The sequence below is a fragment of the Rhincodon typus genome, chromosome 12 (genome assembly GCF_021869965.1).
Source record: "Rhincodon typus isolate 14 chromosome 12, sRhiTyp1.1, whole genome shotgun sequence".
NCBI classification, from domain to species: Eukaryota; Metazoa; Chordata; class Chondrichthyes; order Orectolobiformes; family Rhincodontidae; genus Rhincodon; species Rhincodon typus.
The window spans coordinates 52,748,050-52,761,510 of record NC_063343.1 but is presented as its reverse complement, the minus strand read 5'-3'; the positions used below and the strand labels follow the sequence as shown (position 1 = coordinate 52,761,510).

Sequence of the window (13,461 nt, the reverse complement as noted above, 5' to 3'; positions counted from 1 at the left end):
GAGCAGGAAGGCTGACATTTCGGGCCTCGACCCTTCTTCAGAAGCCTAACCCTAACCCTAACCCTATTTTCTGAAGAAGGGTCTAGGCCTGAAACGTCAGCCTTCCTGCTCCTCTGATGCTGCTTGGCCTGCTGTGTTCATCCAGCTCTACACTTTGTTATCTCAGATTCTCCAGCATCTGCAGTTCCTACTATCTCTGCATTCACTATCTCACTAGCTACATTGTTTAAGATCCTAAGATGAAATCCATCAGGACCTAGGGACCTGATCTGATAATCATCAACTTCATTCAGCACTTCAGCTTGAAGATGAATTCAACTACTTCAACCTTGTCTTGTGCTGGCCTCCCTCATCATTGAGGATGGGGATATTTGTGGAGATTGCATTTCGTGTTAGTTATTTAATTGTCTACCACCATTTATGGCTGTATATGGCAGGGTAACTGAGTTTAGATCTAATTCTTTGGTTGTGGGTTCATTTAGCAGGATCTATTTGTATGCTGCTTCCATTGTTTTGCATACATGTAGCCCTGCGTTGGAGCTTCAGCAGGTAGACACCTTATTTTTAGGTATAAAAACAGAAGTTGCTGGAAAACCTCAGCAGGTCTGGCAGCATCTGTGAAGAAAAAATCAGAGATAATGTTTCGGTTTCAGTGACTCTTCCTCAGAACTCATTTTTAGGTATGCCTGATATGGCTCCTAGCATATTCTCCTGCATTTTTCATTGAATTAGCCTTGATTATTCAAACTTCTTTATACTTTACAAGTTAAAACTTAATTTCTCATGAAAACCATTCGTATAACACCTTTAATGTTGGCAAATTTCCCAAGGAAAAGAACACCTTGTTATTGAAAAATCTTATTGAAATATACCTTAGAAATGCATTTATTTCAGTCCAAAGTATAATGCAGCTAATGTACAGTGATGATTGGCTGAGTTTCTGACCTTTAGAAGAATCTTTGAAAGTTACTACATTATCAGAAATGATAATGGATGTTTTATCTGACACATAGTAAATGTTTTATACCAGCATAAAATTGGCTACTTTTGAGGGAAAGTTTTTAATTCCATTGGAATAGTGCAACAAAGTTGTGAGCACTTACAATGAGAAAGGATAGATTATGGTGTTTTGAGCTTTTGATCATTCATCAGACCAGTTCAGGAAAGGGTTACTCGCTCAAAATATCATAGTGTGTCTTTTCTTATGGTGGAGCTGACTGACTTGTTTCTTCTTCCCAATATTTTCTGGTTATGTTGTTGATTTCCAGCAATGCTAGTTTGTTTTCCAATTTATCAATTTTTTACTGAAAGTTCCACTTAAGGCTCACTCCAATCATTGTTGCAGGCATTATTAATGCCACCACTATAATGAACTGTCCCCTTATCAGGTGACAGCAGATCCCGATCAACCCTCCAATGCCTCATCTTTCCTTTCAAAGTGGAGTATCTGAAACTACACAACTATTCATTTCTGTGCTCAAGTCAATGCATCCTAATGTATCAGCCCAAAAAGAAGTACAAACAGATAATGGTTGGCGTGGGCAGATTCTCAATAAAACTTTTAGATATTAAGGATCCAATTGAATATTAAAGGTTTTTGCTGAGAATGAAGGAGTGAAGCAGAGCAGCAACATCACTCGGAATGCAAATGAGAATTGCCAGGTGAAGGAAGGCACTTTACAGGGGGACAACCTTCATCAAACATTCTTGTATTGTGTGCAAAATGACAGACTCTGATGAAAACTACTCTCATTGCAAAAATACCCAGTTGTTTGCCTTGGCTTGAAAATAATGATGCTTTCTTATCTAACTGATCTCTCAGTCACTAAATAAATTGCCTTTTTAATGCTGGCTGTGCTGAACCAGAAGGCAGGGCTGTGAAGAATGAATAACCTGACAAATTTAAAGAACGAGTAAAATTCTGGAACATTTGGATGGAATCTTAAAACTGGTGCACTGAATACTTTTATAACACAAGTTTCGAGAAGGGTCCCGGCTCGAAATGTCAACTTTCCTGCTCTTCTGATGCTGCCTGGCCTGCTGTGTTCCTCCAGCTCAACACTGTGTTATCTCTGACTCTAGCACCTGCAGTTCTTACTATCTCTCGCTGAGTAGTTGTTTAGCAGTTGAATTCTGTTTATATCTTTTTAATCCATAACGTATCCCTGTTTTATTGTTCTGAGTTATCATTACGCTACATCCTGGAGATAACTTCCAACATCGATTGTTACAAGATAGTTTAATATGAATTTTCCATGACTTAACTGTATGAATTGCATTTCTTTCAGAACATTCATTTCTTTTTTTAAATATTTAAAACAGAGAATGTCAGAAACTACTTCATTAGAATAATGACCATATCAACACTCTTCCATCAACTCTAGGATCAAATATCCCAAAACAAATAAAAGAATGGAGGATGCTGTTTCTCCCCCCACCTCAGTCTTGCCCTGGCTATCTTTAACTTTGGGACATTCCCAACCATCTGGAAATGGTTGAATGTGACCTTTTTCTGCATTGGGGGAGCCAACATACTGGAGCTTAAATTTGAACAAGAATCTTTTCTGTATTAGCACTCAGCAAGATTGCATCCCATTAAAGTTGGGGACAAAATTTCTCGCTCTTGAAACCTCTCAAGCACCTCCTGCTTTCCACTTCACCTGAAAACACGAGAAATGGACAAAAGATCCATTGGTGGATGTGAATTAAAAAGAAAAGACATTGGCATAGGTCTTTTGTAAAAACTGACTGAGTTCTCAGGAATCATTTGAGGGAGACAAGGGAAGGGGACGAATTCTCATAATCTCTGACACATTTGGCATAACTCCAATGGAAGAGACACAGACACTCTGGAAAGTTGACACAAGTAGTCTTTACGCCTCTTTTTGCATGTTTCTGTGATTTTTCTGCCAAAGTTATGGAAAACCAGTTGGAAAGTCCATGTGGAAATAGAGTCTTCCCAACCCCAATATTAACTTATTGCTTTTCCTTAAAAACAAGATGATGCTGGAATTGCTCAATGGGTTTGGCAGCATCAATGGAGCAAAAAACAGAATTAATTTTACAAGGAGACATATTTCCCACTCCCATGGAAACATTGGTGTTGAGCCCACTAACTCAGTTTCCATCTGCCCTGCAGTGACAATACTCTGAGAGCAGCCTTAGTTGAGACAGAGTGAGAGTTCCACCCCATTTGGAAGGAAGTCCTGCTCTAGAGAGCTGCTGGTCATTCAAATTGTCCAAGAGCCAGTCCAAGAGGAAGATCATCTGTAAATAAAGGGTGACTTGGTGATAGGATACCAGTCTCTGTCGAGTTATTTCAGTGGTGATGAGAGAAAAGCGCACTCCTGAAGAAATTTGCTTGCTACAGTAGTCTTTGAATTGGGGTAAGCATTTCTGGCCTTATGCCGTTATTTAGGAAGCTTGACTTGTTCGATCCTGCCATTGAAGACTGGGTGCAGTTTGTGGAAAGAATGCATTAATTTTCCTGGGCAAGTGACATTGTGGCAGATGAAAAGCAACAACTAATTCTCCTGACAACTTGTGGACTTTCATGAATGTCCTACATTCATGCGAATGGCTGGGTAAATCCTTGTCTCAGTTACATGTTGATTATGCAGGTCCCTTCATGAGCTCAATTTCGTTAGTCATTATGGATACCCACTCAAAGTGGCTGGACATGCATAGAGTTCATTTGTCAAACGCGGGAATGACAATAGAAAAACTGCGCGCATCTTTTGCAATACATTGATTCCCAGATTTATTGGTCACGGACAATGGGACATCCTTTACCAGGGAATTTGAGTATTTCCTAAAGTCAAATGGTATTCATCATATCAGGACAGCTCCATACCATCCATCATCCAATGGTCTGGCAGAAAGAGCAGTCCAAGCTTTGAAGGCAGACTTAAAGATACATCCTACAGCATCACTAGATACCAGACTATCCTAGTTCATATTTCAGTATAGAATCACTCATGCAACTACAGGGATAGCTCCAGCAGAGTTGATAATGAGGCAAAGACTCCACACCAGGTTAAATCTGATCTTCATGGATGTGGGGGGGAGGTGGTTGTTGTGTGTGTATGTGTTGGGGAGTGTGTGGAGGAGAGGATGAAATGACATCAGGAATACCAATGCTGGACACATGACTCCGCTAGGTGAGAGAGAGACAGTTTACTTCAGGTGATGAAGTTTGGTATAGGACCCACAGAAATGGCCCTGTATGGGTATGAGGCTAGGTCGACACAAGCTCAGGTCCAGTAAGGTGTAAAGCTTGAGTGGGTGCGATGGTCCTGAACAAGCAAGTGGTCCACATCAAAGGTACAAACTCGCAAATGGTGTGGGAGCAAAACATGCCCGACTCCTTGACAGCTTTTCCAACTGTTCTGGAATCCAATGGGTTCCCCGTTTCTGTCAAGCTTTGCAGAGACCTTGGAATCTAAGATGGACACAGCCAATTTCGCTGCCTTGACGCCTTTGCCGCCTGAAGAAGAGAATGAATTTCTTCTGAAACACTCTGGGTGTGAGAGGCGAGCTACTGTGTGCTCGATGCTACCCGTATCAGAGGCAAAGTTGGAGGAACCTGACCTGGTGCTAAAATGCATCAGGAGGAGCTACAAAATAAAGGATTGGACTATGTTGTTGGACTCAGAAGGGAAGGGATGTCATGATTGTAACGAGGTCAGCCAGGTGGACCTCACAGAATATGAGTTCCCTGAATGTGTTTGTTAATCCGCTCCAATCAGGGAGCCCTGGCTGACATCCTGTTCACTCTGAGAACTGGCTCTGAGGAAGCTGCATCTGTGTCAAGGACTCTCCACGTGTAAATAAAGGGTGACTTTGTGATGGGATACTGGCCTCTGTGGAGATTTTTATCAGCCATCTTGCCTCTCCCTTTCTCTGTTAAATGTAATATACGGCTGTGCAGAATGAGGTTTAATGCCAAGGGCAGGTGGCTGCCTGATAACTTCTTCAGTCACTATAATATGGAAAGACAGGTCAGGGATGGTTGAAGGCAATGAGAACAAAACATGGATCTCGAAGAGACATGAATGGTAATAGCATCATTGTTAGCAATAATTGTTATCAAATAAATGTGAGGAGCGATTGTGGTCTGGAGTTAGCGAACTCTGTATTGAGTCCTGTATTGAAAAAATGCCTTATTAAAAATTTGAGATGGCTTCTATTGAGCTTCATCTGAACTGTGTGGTTAGAGAGATCAGAGTGGGAGTCAGTCAGAGAATTAAAGTGACAAAGTCTGGATCTCATACATGCAGACCTAATGAAGGTCATTGATCTGAAACATTAACTCAAATTCTCAGACTGCAGTTGCAATCTGACTTGCTGAGTATTGCCTGAATTTTCTGTTTTTATTTTTATTTCAACTGGAATGTTATGCGTGGAAATGTACGATTGTTCATTTTATAAGGAAGAACAGAAGTGCATAATATATTGTATGGTGAGAAACTTCTATGCTGACTTTCGGAGTGACTTGGCTATCCTCATAAAGAATTACAAAAAGTTAACATACTGGTGCAGTTAGGAAGGCAAATAGCATGTTGGCCTTCAGGGCAAGGGTGTTGAAATACCAGAGTAAAGACGTCTTGCTACAATTGTACAGAACTTTGGTAAGATCACATCTGGAGTAATGTGCACAATTTCCTCATCCAAGGAAAGATGTGCTTGACAGGGAGGCAGTACATTGAAGATTCAGTTCGATTCCTGTAATGACATAGTTTGAACCTATAATTTGTGGACGTTTTAGAGAAGCGAGACGTGATCTCATTGCATATCAGCAGATTCCAAAGGATTTGACAGGGTAGCTGTTGCAAGTTTCTTTTTCCTAGCTGAAGAGTCTGAAACATAAGGATGCAGTCTGGGGATAAGGGATTAATCATTAAAGACTGAAATTTAAACAATATTTTTCATTTGGGGCATTGAGAATCTTTAAACTAGTGGAGGCTAGTGGATGTTCAAGAGGCTAGTGGATGTTCAATTGTTGAGTATATTCAAGACTGAGGTAGATAGATTTTTGGACTCTACGAGAATCAAAGGGACTCGGGGGGCAAAATGGAGCTGTGATCAAAGATCAACCACGGTTTTATTGAATTTTGGGGCAGATTTGAGGAGTCATGTGGCCACATGAGTGATGTGATATTCTTAGCATTGCTGGATATGCGATCTGTGATCATTGGCTAAACTAATAAACAAACCGCATTTTTGTACTGTTTCCACTGACAATTCATTTCAAAATGCAACAGCTGTGGGTAGACTGTGGTAAGTCAAAAGAAAACAAATGAAATTGAAATTTGCTGGCATTTTAGGCTGTACATTTTCTTCATAAAGCGATTCAAATTTTGAATTTTCTACTCAATCCAAAATTGCACTGGCAATGGAAGTCAACATCTTCAGTTGAAGTGTGGATGCATTAGGCTAGAAAGCAGATGAGTAATTCAATTCTCCTTTATTAAATCAGACATAACATAATTCTAGGCTTTAGCATTTTTAATAATAACAAATGTTAAGCAATGTGGGAAGTTTTGAAGTACAGCTTGTGAAAGTGCAAGGGCACAACTTCCTTCTGCCTGTGGAGGTGAGAATAATTGCAAATGTTATGAGTTAAGTGGATGAGAGTTTAAATATCAGATTCTCTTCATTGAGATAAACTTCCTCAATTAAGTTCTTCCCATGATGGCAAATGTATTTTCTTAGGATATCATCAAGATAATTCATGGCCTTGATCTAGGAGAGTGCAGGATCAGAAGTGTCATCAATACCTTGATAGTCAGGGGCACCTGGTTTAAATGGGCACATTAATGGTGATGTAAAGGGGCTCAATCAAAAAAAGGAGAGGATGAAAGGTCACTGGGACCACAGGAAATTTGACATAACCATAATGGGATTGTTTTGGGGGACACAGGCAGAGAATGCAAGTCACTTTATTGAACACAAAGTCTTAGGCTCACCACATTGATGCTAAATTCAACTGCTCAAAAATGTTTAGCTATCAACAAAGTGATGTCGGAGGAATAAGTAACTATTTTTGGAAAGGGAGAAGGGTCCCGACCCAAAACGTCAGCTTTCCTGCTTCTCTGATGCTGCCTGGCCTGCTGTGTTCCTCCAGCTCCACACTGTGTTATCTCTGACTCCAGCATTGACGGTTCTTACTATCTCAGAGTTCAGCATGGAAATGTAAGGCCTCCTAAAGGCTAATCCATTATCATGAAAGTCCAGTGATTACACTATGCTGTCTATCTACTTTAGTGAGTTCATGGTCATTCAGAATGACAACATTTCTAAGACCATCTAATTTTGACCTTGTCTCATGATAGACTGATTGAGAATACATTATGCCACAATGGAGGAGGTCGACAAGAGTCCATGGGGCAAGGTGCATACAATAAAAATCTCATCTTCACTTTTGGCCAAGGCACACAATCTATAAGACTGTAAGCCATAACACTGCAGCTGCTAATTCCTTACACAAAAGACAAGGTTACCTAGGAACAGGCTCCTGTGGTAGGTTTGTGTGCTGGGGGCAGGCTTCCGGCAACTGCTTCATTTGAAGGCCACATTTAGGTCAGTGAATGCATCTTCAAATGCTGTCTCTCACGAAATATATCACTGATCTACCACACTTGTGTTTTCAAATAAACCTGTTGGACTTTAACCTGATGTCATGAGATCAGTATTACTACTGTGCATGAGAATAGGTATTGTCAGGCTTCAAAGTAATTCCACAAAGATATGTGCTTCCATTCTCCTGGGAGGCTGGTGGCAACAGCTTTCCTCTGAAGAAATGTAACAATGCAGAATCAAATAAAATGCATACCTCCTGAGGCCCGGCCAGGTGTGGCACTGTTCTCTGTAAGGTGTTTAGTGTGCAAGGATATCAGGAGTGTGGTATCCCTTTAAGACTGTGTGTATTTTCTCTGACTGAGACTGTTCTCACAGATCTGCTGTAAGCTGAGGAGGCATAGTACAGGTCAATCCAGCAGTTTTTCTTGCTATTCTGCAATTGTAAAGGAACTGCTGCAGAAGACAGGAAAAATAACTCTATCTTTAACAACAACAAATGCAGCCACCATCAGCTGCTGCACAGCCTCTGGAGGGGAAAGCAGCAGGGTAACAGCCACAGAAATTGCTGGGAAAATTTAGCAGGTCTGGCAGCATCTGTGGAGAGAAATCAGAGCTAATGTTTTGGGTCCAGTGACCCTTGTTCAGCATTAACTCCTCTTCCGCAATGTGTAACATTTAAAAGCCTAGTAAACATGTATAATTTTATGGATAGTATCACATGCCACCGCAAGATACATTAGCCTTAAATGTTATCTGATGCCCTTCAGTGCTTTCATGCTAACGACCTACGCATTTCACTCACTACTTCCACTCAGTGGCAGAAACTTCAGGTTCCTCTGCTGTAATCTTTGCAACTCCCTCTTCAAATTCCGCTGCCTTTCTATCTCCTGTCTCCTTTGAAAACCTTCTCAAAATGCATGGCTTTGATCAAATCTTCAGTCACGTCTTCTAATCCATCTGCAAAGGCTCAGTATCTGAACGTTTCCTTCTTTAAGCACCATGAGATGTTTTACCACTTCAAAGGCTTTATATAAATATAGATTGTCTCCATCCCTCTGTGAAGAAAGAAACTCCTGACCTCTATTTGGCACCTTCCCACAACAGCATGATGAAGATTGATATCTGACTGAGGGAATTTACGCATCTGGGCCTGAGTACAGTTCACATGTGGCACTGCTCCAATATACTATGTAACTGCACTAAACTAGAAAGTAATCACACTTCTACAAAATGTATTTCTGACATAAAATATTGCTGTAATTAGCTATTTAAAAAACTGAAATAAAACACTGCTGGGCTTTCTGTATAATGTCCTGAATTGCATAGATGTACCTTCATACTCAAAAATGAGATATCTGTCTGAATCTGAAAAGATATGCAGTTCTGCCAGGAACTGAAAGCAGCGATCTAATTTGAAAGATTCCGAGAATGACCGTGCATCCCTCCTGCACTGTCTCCATTTTTTATAATATTATTGGAACACTGTAATTACATTACAGCCTGTTACTCACTCCTACATACATGTCATTATACATAGAAACCATCCGAATTTCTCAATTAGGCAGCAGTTCTGGGTAATTTTTTTTTTAATACATAAACAGACTGAATATCTTGGTTGGAATACAGCCCATAATTGATTCCCAGAAATCAATTTATATATTCTATAAGTTCCAGGACAGATTTGAGCTCATAACCTAAGCTTACATTTTAGTCCATTGCAAAGGGACTGCTGCACTGCTGGAGATGCCAGCTTTGTGGTACGACGTTCAGCCTCTCTGTGTGCACTGCTGGATGTATGATAGTATTTAAACAAGAGTAAAGGTTTACCTGAATCCTGGCCAACAGACCCTCCATTTTCCAACACCTTCAAAAGTAGATGACCTGGTGATTTCACTTTTTTTTAAATTGTGGCATCTTTCTGTGTGGGTATCAGTGATATGTTCACCCATGTAAGACATTGCCTCTTGCTGTAGGGTTTCACTGGCACCTTTCTATAGTGGTTATTCTTAATGGGGGAGATATGACAGTATAGATCAGATTTCTATTGGCCCATGGGCATTAACAGACCCAAGTCTGATCCTACCCTTACCTGATGACCACATAATGTATTTCCATCAGCTATTACTGCATAACTAACTGAAGGCACTGAGGCAGTTATAATGTTCCTATTCTCACCTGATTGAGATCAATTAACAGCACAGGTTTTAAATTGACCCTTCAAAACTCCAGTTTCATTTTATCCCCTTCCTACATCTCCCTCACATAGAATCCCAACAGTGTGGAAACAGGCCATTTGGCCTGTCGAGTCCCTGAAAATCATCCCTCCCAGACCTAAACCCCCTACCCTATCCGTCTAACCTCATGTTTCCCATGGCTAATCCATCTTGGTGGCATATCCCTGGACACTCTGCACAATTTAGCATGACCAAGCCACCTAACCTGCACATCTTTGGACTGTGGGAGGAAACCAGAGCAGACACAGGAAGGTTGTGCAAACTCCACACAGTTACCTGCGGGTGGAATTGAACCCAGGTCCCTGGCGCTGTGAGGCAGCAATGCTAACCACTGAGCCACTGTGCTGCCTCATCTTTGATGGCTTGCATTGCTCTTAATGGGCTTTGTTGTTTGATATCAGCACTCTCCCATTAGACAGAGACAACTGGTAGCAGTTTAACCTGAGGGTCTCTATGCCTTGGGCAAGGGAGAGGTTTGCAAAGGAGAACCCTTTATGATAATGTTAGCCAGTGTGGGAATCGAACCCACATTGTTGGCATCACTCTATATTGCAAACTAGCTGTCCAGCCAACTGAACAAACCAATCCTCTTAATGGGCTTTGCACATAAATTATTCAATTGGAAACACAGGTGATTTACTGCTGGTGGTTAAAAGAAGAAAGAAAATACCATGGGTGGTTTGGTGATGGGGAGTAAATACTGTTCCATTGTGTATAAGAGCACTTCTGGATATAAAAATAATCTTGAATTGAACCTGGAATATTCTTGTCTGTGCTCACTGGATAAACTCACTGAATCATTCTTACTACAATAAAATATCTCAGAAATGGATGATGCTTTTATTGAAGCACAAATATTCATTCATACTGTGTTGATTTTAGTCATGTCCACATTCAAATAATAATACTCAAAGTTAAAAGCTAGTGGACTGACAATTTCTCAGAAATGAGTTTTGGAGCAAATAGTTTATTTGGCCCAGTTTATGTGGAACATAAAGGGAATTAAAAAAAACTGTAAAACATTTGCCATGGGTACCAGTCTCGGTTTTGTTTATAGGAGGAAGAGAAGGAAAACTGAAAGTACTGGGGTTGGGAGGGATTTGTAATCGCCCATACATTCTGAACATTTAAGATTCAACTTGTGGGGGTGAGTAAATCTTCATGTGCAGGTTAGCAAACTGACAAGTTTAGACTCTACCTCCTCCTTTTACCCTTTCTTGTGGTTGTCAAGATCAGCTGACACCGTGCTCCAACATACAGATGCAGAAATGTCACCTGAATGTTGACTGCACATCATGAGCCTTCAATGTTTGACTCATGCACATCCAGTGACTTTACTATCCCTTGACATTCAATAATATAAGTGAAAGCCCTAGGAAGGTTTTCTTTGCAGGTTCTTTTCTCAGAGAAGCTTTCAATACATTGAAGATACCAATGATAAAGCAGGGAAGTAGTTACTGAGCTAACATGCTCACTCAATTTTCTTATTTATTTAGTCAGAATTAGGAATTGAGCTGAAACTTGAACATAATACAATCTGTAATATAATCAATGTTACTGCTTGATAGTGAACAATGAGCTTATAGATCAGGCATAGAACACTAGGAATAGAACAAAAAGATGCACTGACCTGAAAGTCTTTTCTCCCTTGTATTTTTCCAGATTATATTCCATGCTTTGTTGGTCGAATCTTTAATATGTTCGCTGAAGGAGCGTCTTAACGGAGATTTGGAATGATGAGCCATTCCTTGCTTGTCACACTGCTGAATTCCCCCGGCTCAGAAAGTGTTTCTGTTCCATTAACAATCTGGATGATAGAGAACGAGAGAGAGAAACTCCACTAAGACACCACCAGATACAGAATCTGCAGCTTGCAAAAAAGAGCCAGTTTGGAACAAACAGCCTGGGTCAAACCATTTCCTGATGTGGAAAGAAGTTGTTAGTAATCTGCTGACACCCTTCTGCAGAAACCTCCCCTCCAGTGCCTTGGGGTCAGGCCAGACTGGAAAGGAAACAGCAATCCATTGGGGTGCCCCCTCCTCTCCTCTCACAGCTAAACACAGTCTTGCAACACAGCTGCCACTTACTATACACTTGCATTTCAAGAAGAAAAGTTACAAAAGACAAACATTTGCACAAGCAGGATTTTAATAAGTCTTAGAATGATTTCAAACAGTTTTTCATAAAGTACTACATTGACATAGGACAGGAGTTCTGCTTTTTACACAGCTGACCCATTTTAGTATTTTTTTTAAATACAAAAATGAGTTCATAGTTACCATAATTTCTGTAGTAGAGGTAGCATTATTTTGATAATGTGACACTGGAGGAAGAAGACATATTCAAAACCTACACAGTCAAAAGCCATTCTGCTTTACAACTTAATTTTCCTTTAAAGAGTTTATTTTTGCCAGCTTTTATTTCTATAAGACATTGCAACATCTGTTGTTAAAAGAAAGAAAAACATGCATTTATATGGCACCTTTCACAGCCTCCGGATGTCCTAAAAATTCTTTGCAGCAAATCAAATGCTTTTAAAATGCAGTCAATGTTGAAATGTGGGAATTGGGGCAGCCAAGTTACACATGGCAAGCTCCCAGAAACACTAATGAAATAATGTCCAAATAACTTATTTTAGTTGACAATAAATCTTGCGCAAAGTATAATGAGAATTCCACTATTTGGCTTCAGAATCGTCACTTGGGATCTTTTACTTCCACTTGAGAGGGTAAAAACATTCTGAAGAATAGTCATATTGGACTGAAAATGTTAACTCCCTCCACAGATGCTGCCAGACTTGCTGAGTTTTCTGATTTTATTTCAAATTTCCAGCATCTGCAGTACTTTGCTTTTATCAAATGGCTGACAGGTGGCACAATTTATTATATTCAAATGATGGTATCTCTGTCAGTATAACATTCCTTCTGCACTTTCGGCCCAAAATTTGTGTTTGAGTACAAACGGCGTAGGGCTTAATCATATGGAAAGCGTCTCATGATAAGGAACATGGCCCATTTGGATTCTACAAAGCCATAAACAGTATCTGAATGAATCCCCCTGATAACCTCACCTCCCCCCGGTACATCCCCAAACTGCTCTCGGCAAGAGCAAAAGATGAACTCAAAGCCACATTCTTGTCATTAAAGGATATAAAACAGAAGCATTCCTAGAATACATTTGAAGATAAACTATGGACCCCTGGGGAATGTAGGCATCCTGAGATGTCCACCATGACCATGATTTTGAAAGCCCTTCCCCACCAAACCCCAACATGTTGCAACCTATGTTTCAGAGCGAACAAATCATAATTCATGAGTCTTTGTAGGAGGATGCACAAATCCTCGGTATTGATAGAAGCATGTTAAGACAGTAAACTAGGTGTCCCTGTTTCCCTGGAGAAAGGATCCCATGCAACGTAACTTATAAAGGGTAATAATACCTTAGACACATATGTGCGTCAGGGAATTGCATAAAATGCTAGCTGCCACCTCCCAACTGCTGGATTTTCTCATTCCTGGAGTGACCAGTGCTTGTGATGCCTCCTGGTAAGTGTTCTGTTGTCTGCAGTCACTCTCTGGCTGTAAAATACTGGCACCGATGCCCAACGTCTGGTTCTTGTATCATTGACAGATGTGTATTAACTGTT

The 13,461-nt window shown here is 40.5% G+C and overlaps 1 protein-coding gene across 1 annotated transcript in view; it reads right to left on the bottom strand.

Moving 5' to 3' along the window:
- The window catches only part of si:dkeyp-23e4.3 (rho GTPase-activating protein 7), a 158,173-nt gene extending 146,389 nt beyond the window's left edge, over window positions 1-11,784 (bottom strand). The window contains exon 1 of the mRNA XM_048603460.1: window positions 11,446-11,784. Coding sequence (XP_048459417.1) covers window positions 11,446-11,560 — 115 coding nt within the window. The 5' untranslated portion in view covers window positions 11,561-11,784. The remainder of the gene's footprint in view (window positions 1-11,445) is intronic.
- Window positions 11,785-13,461: the final 1,677 nt, after the last annotated feature.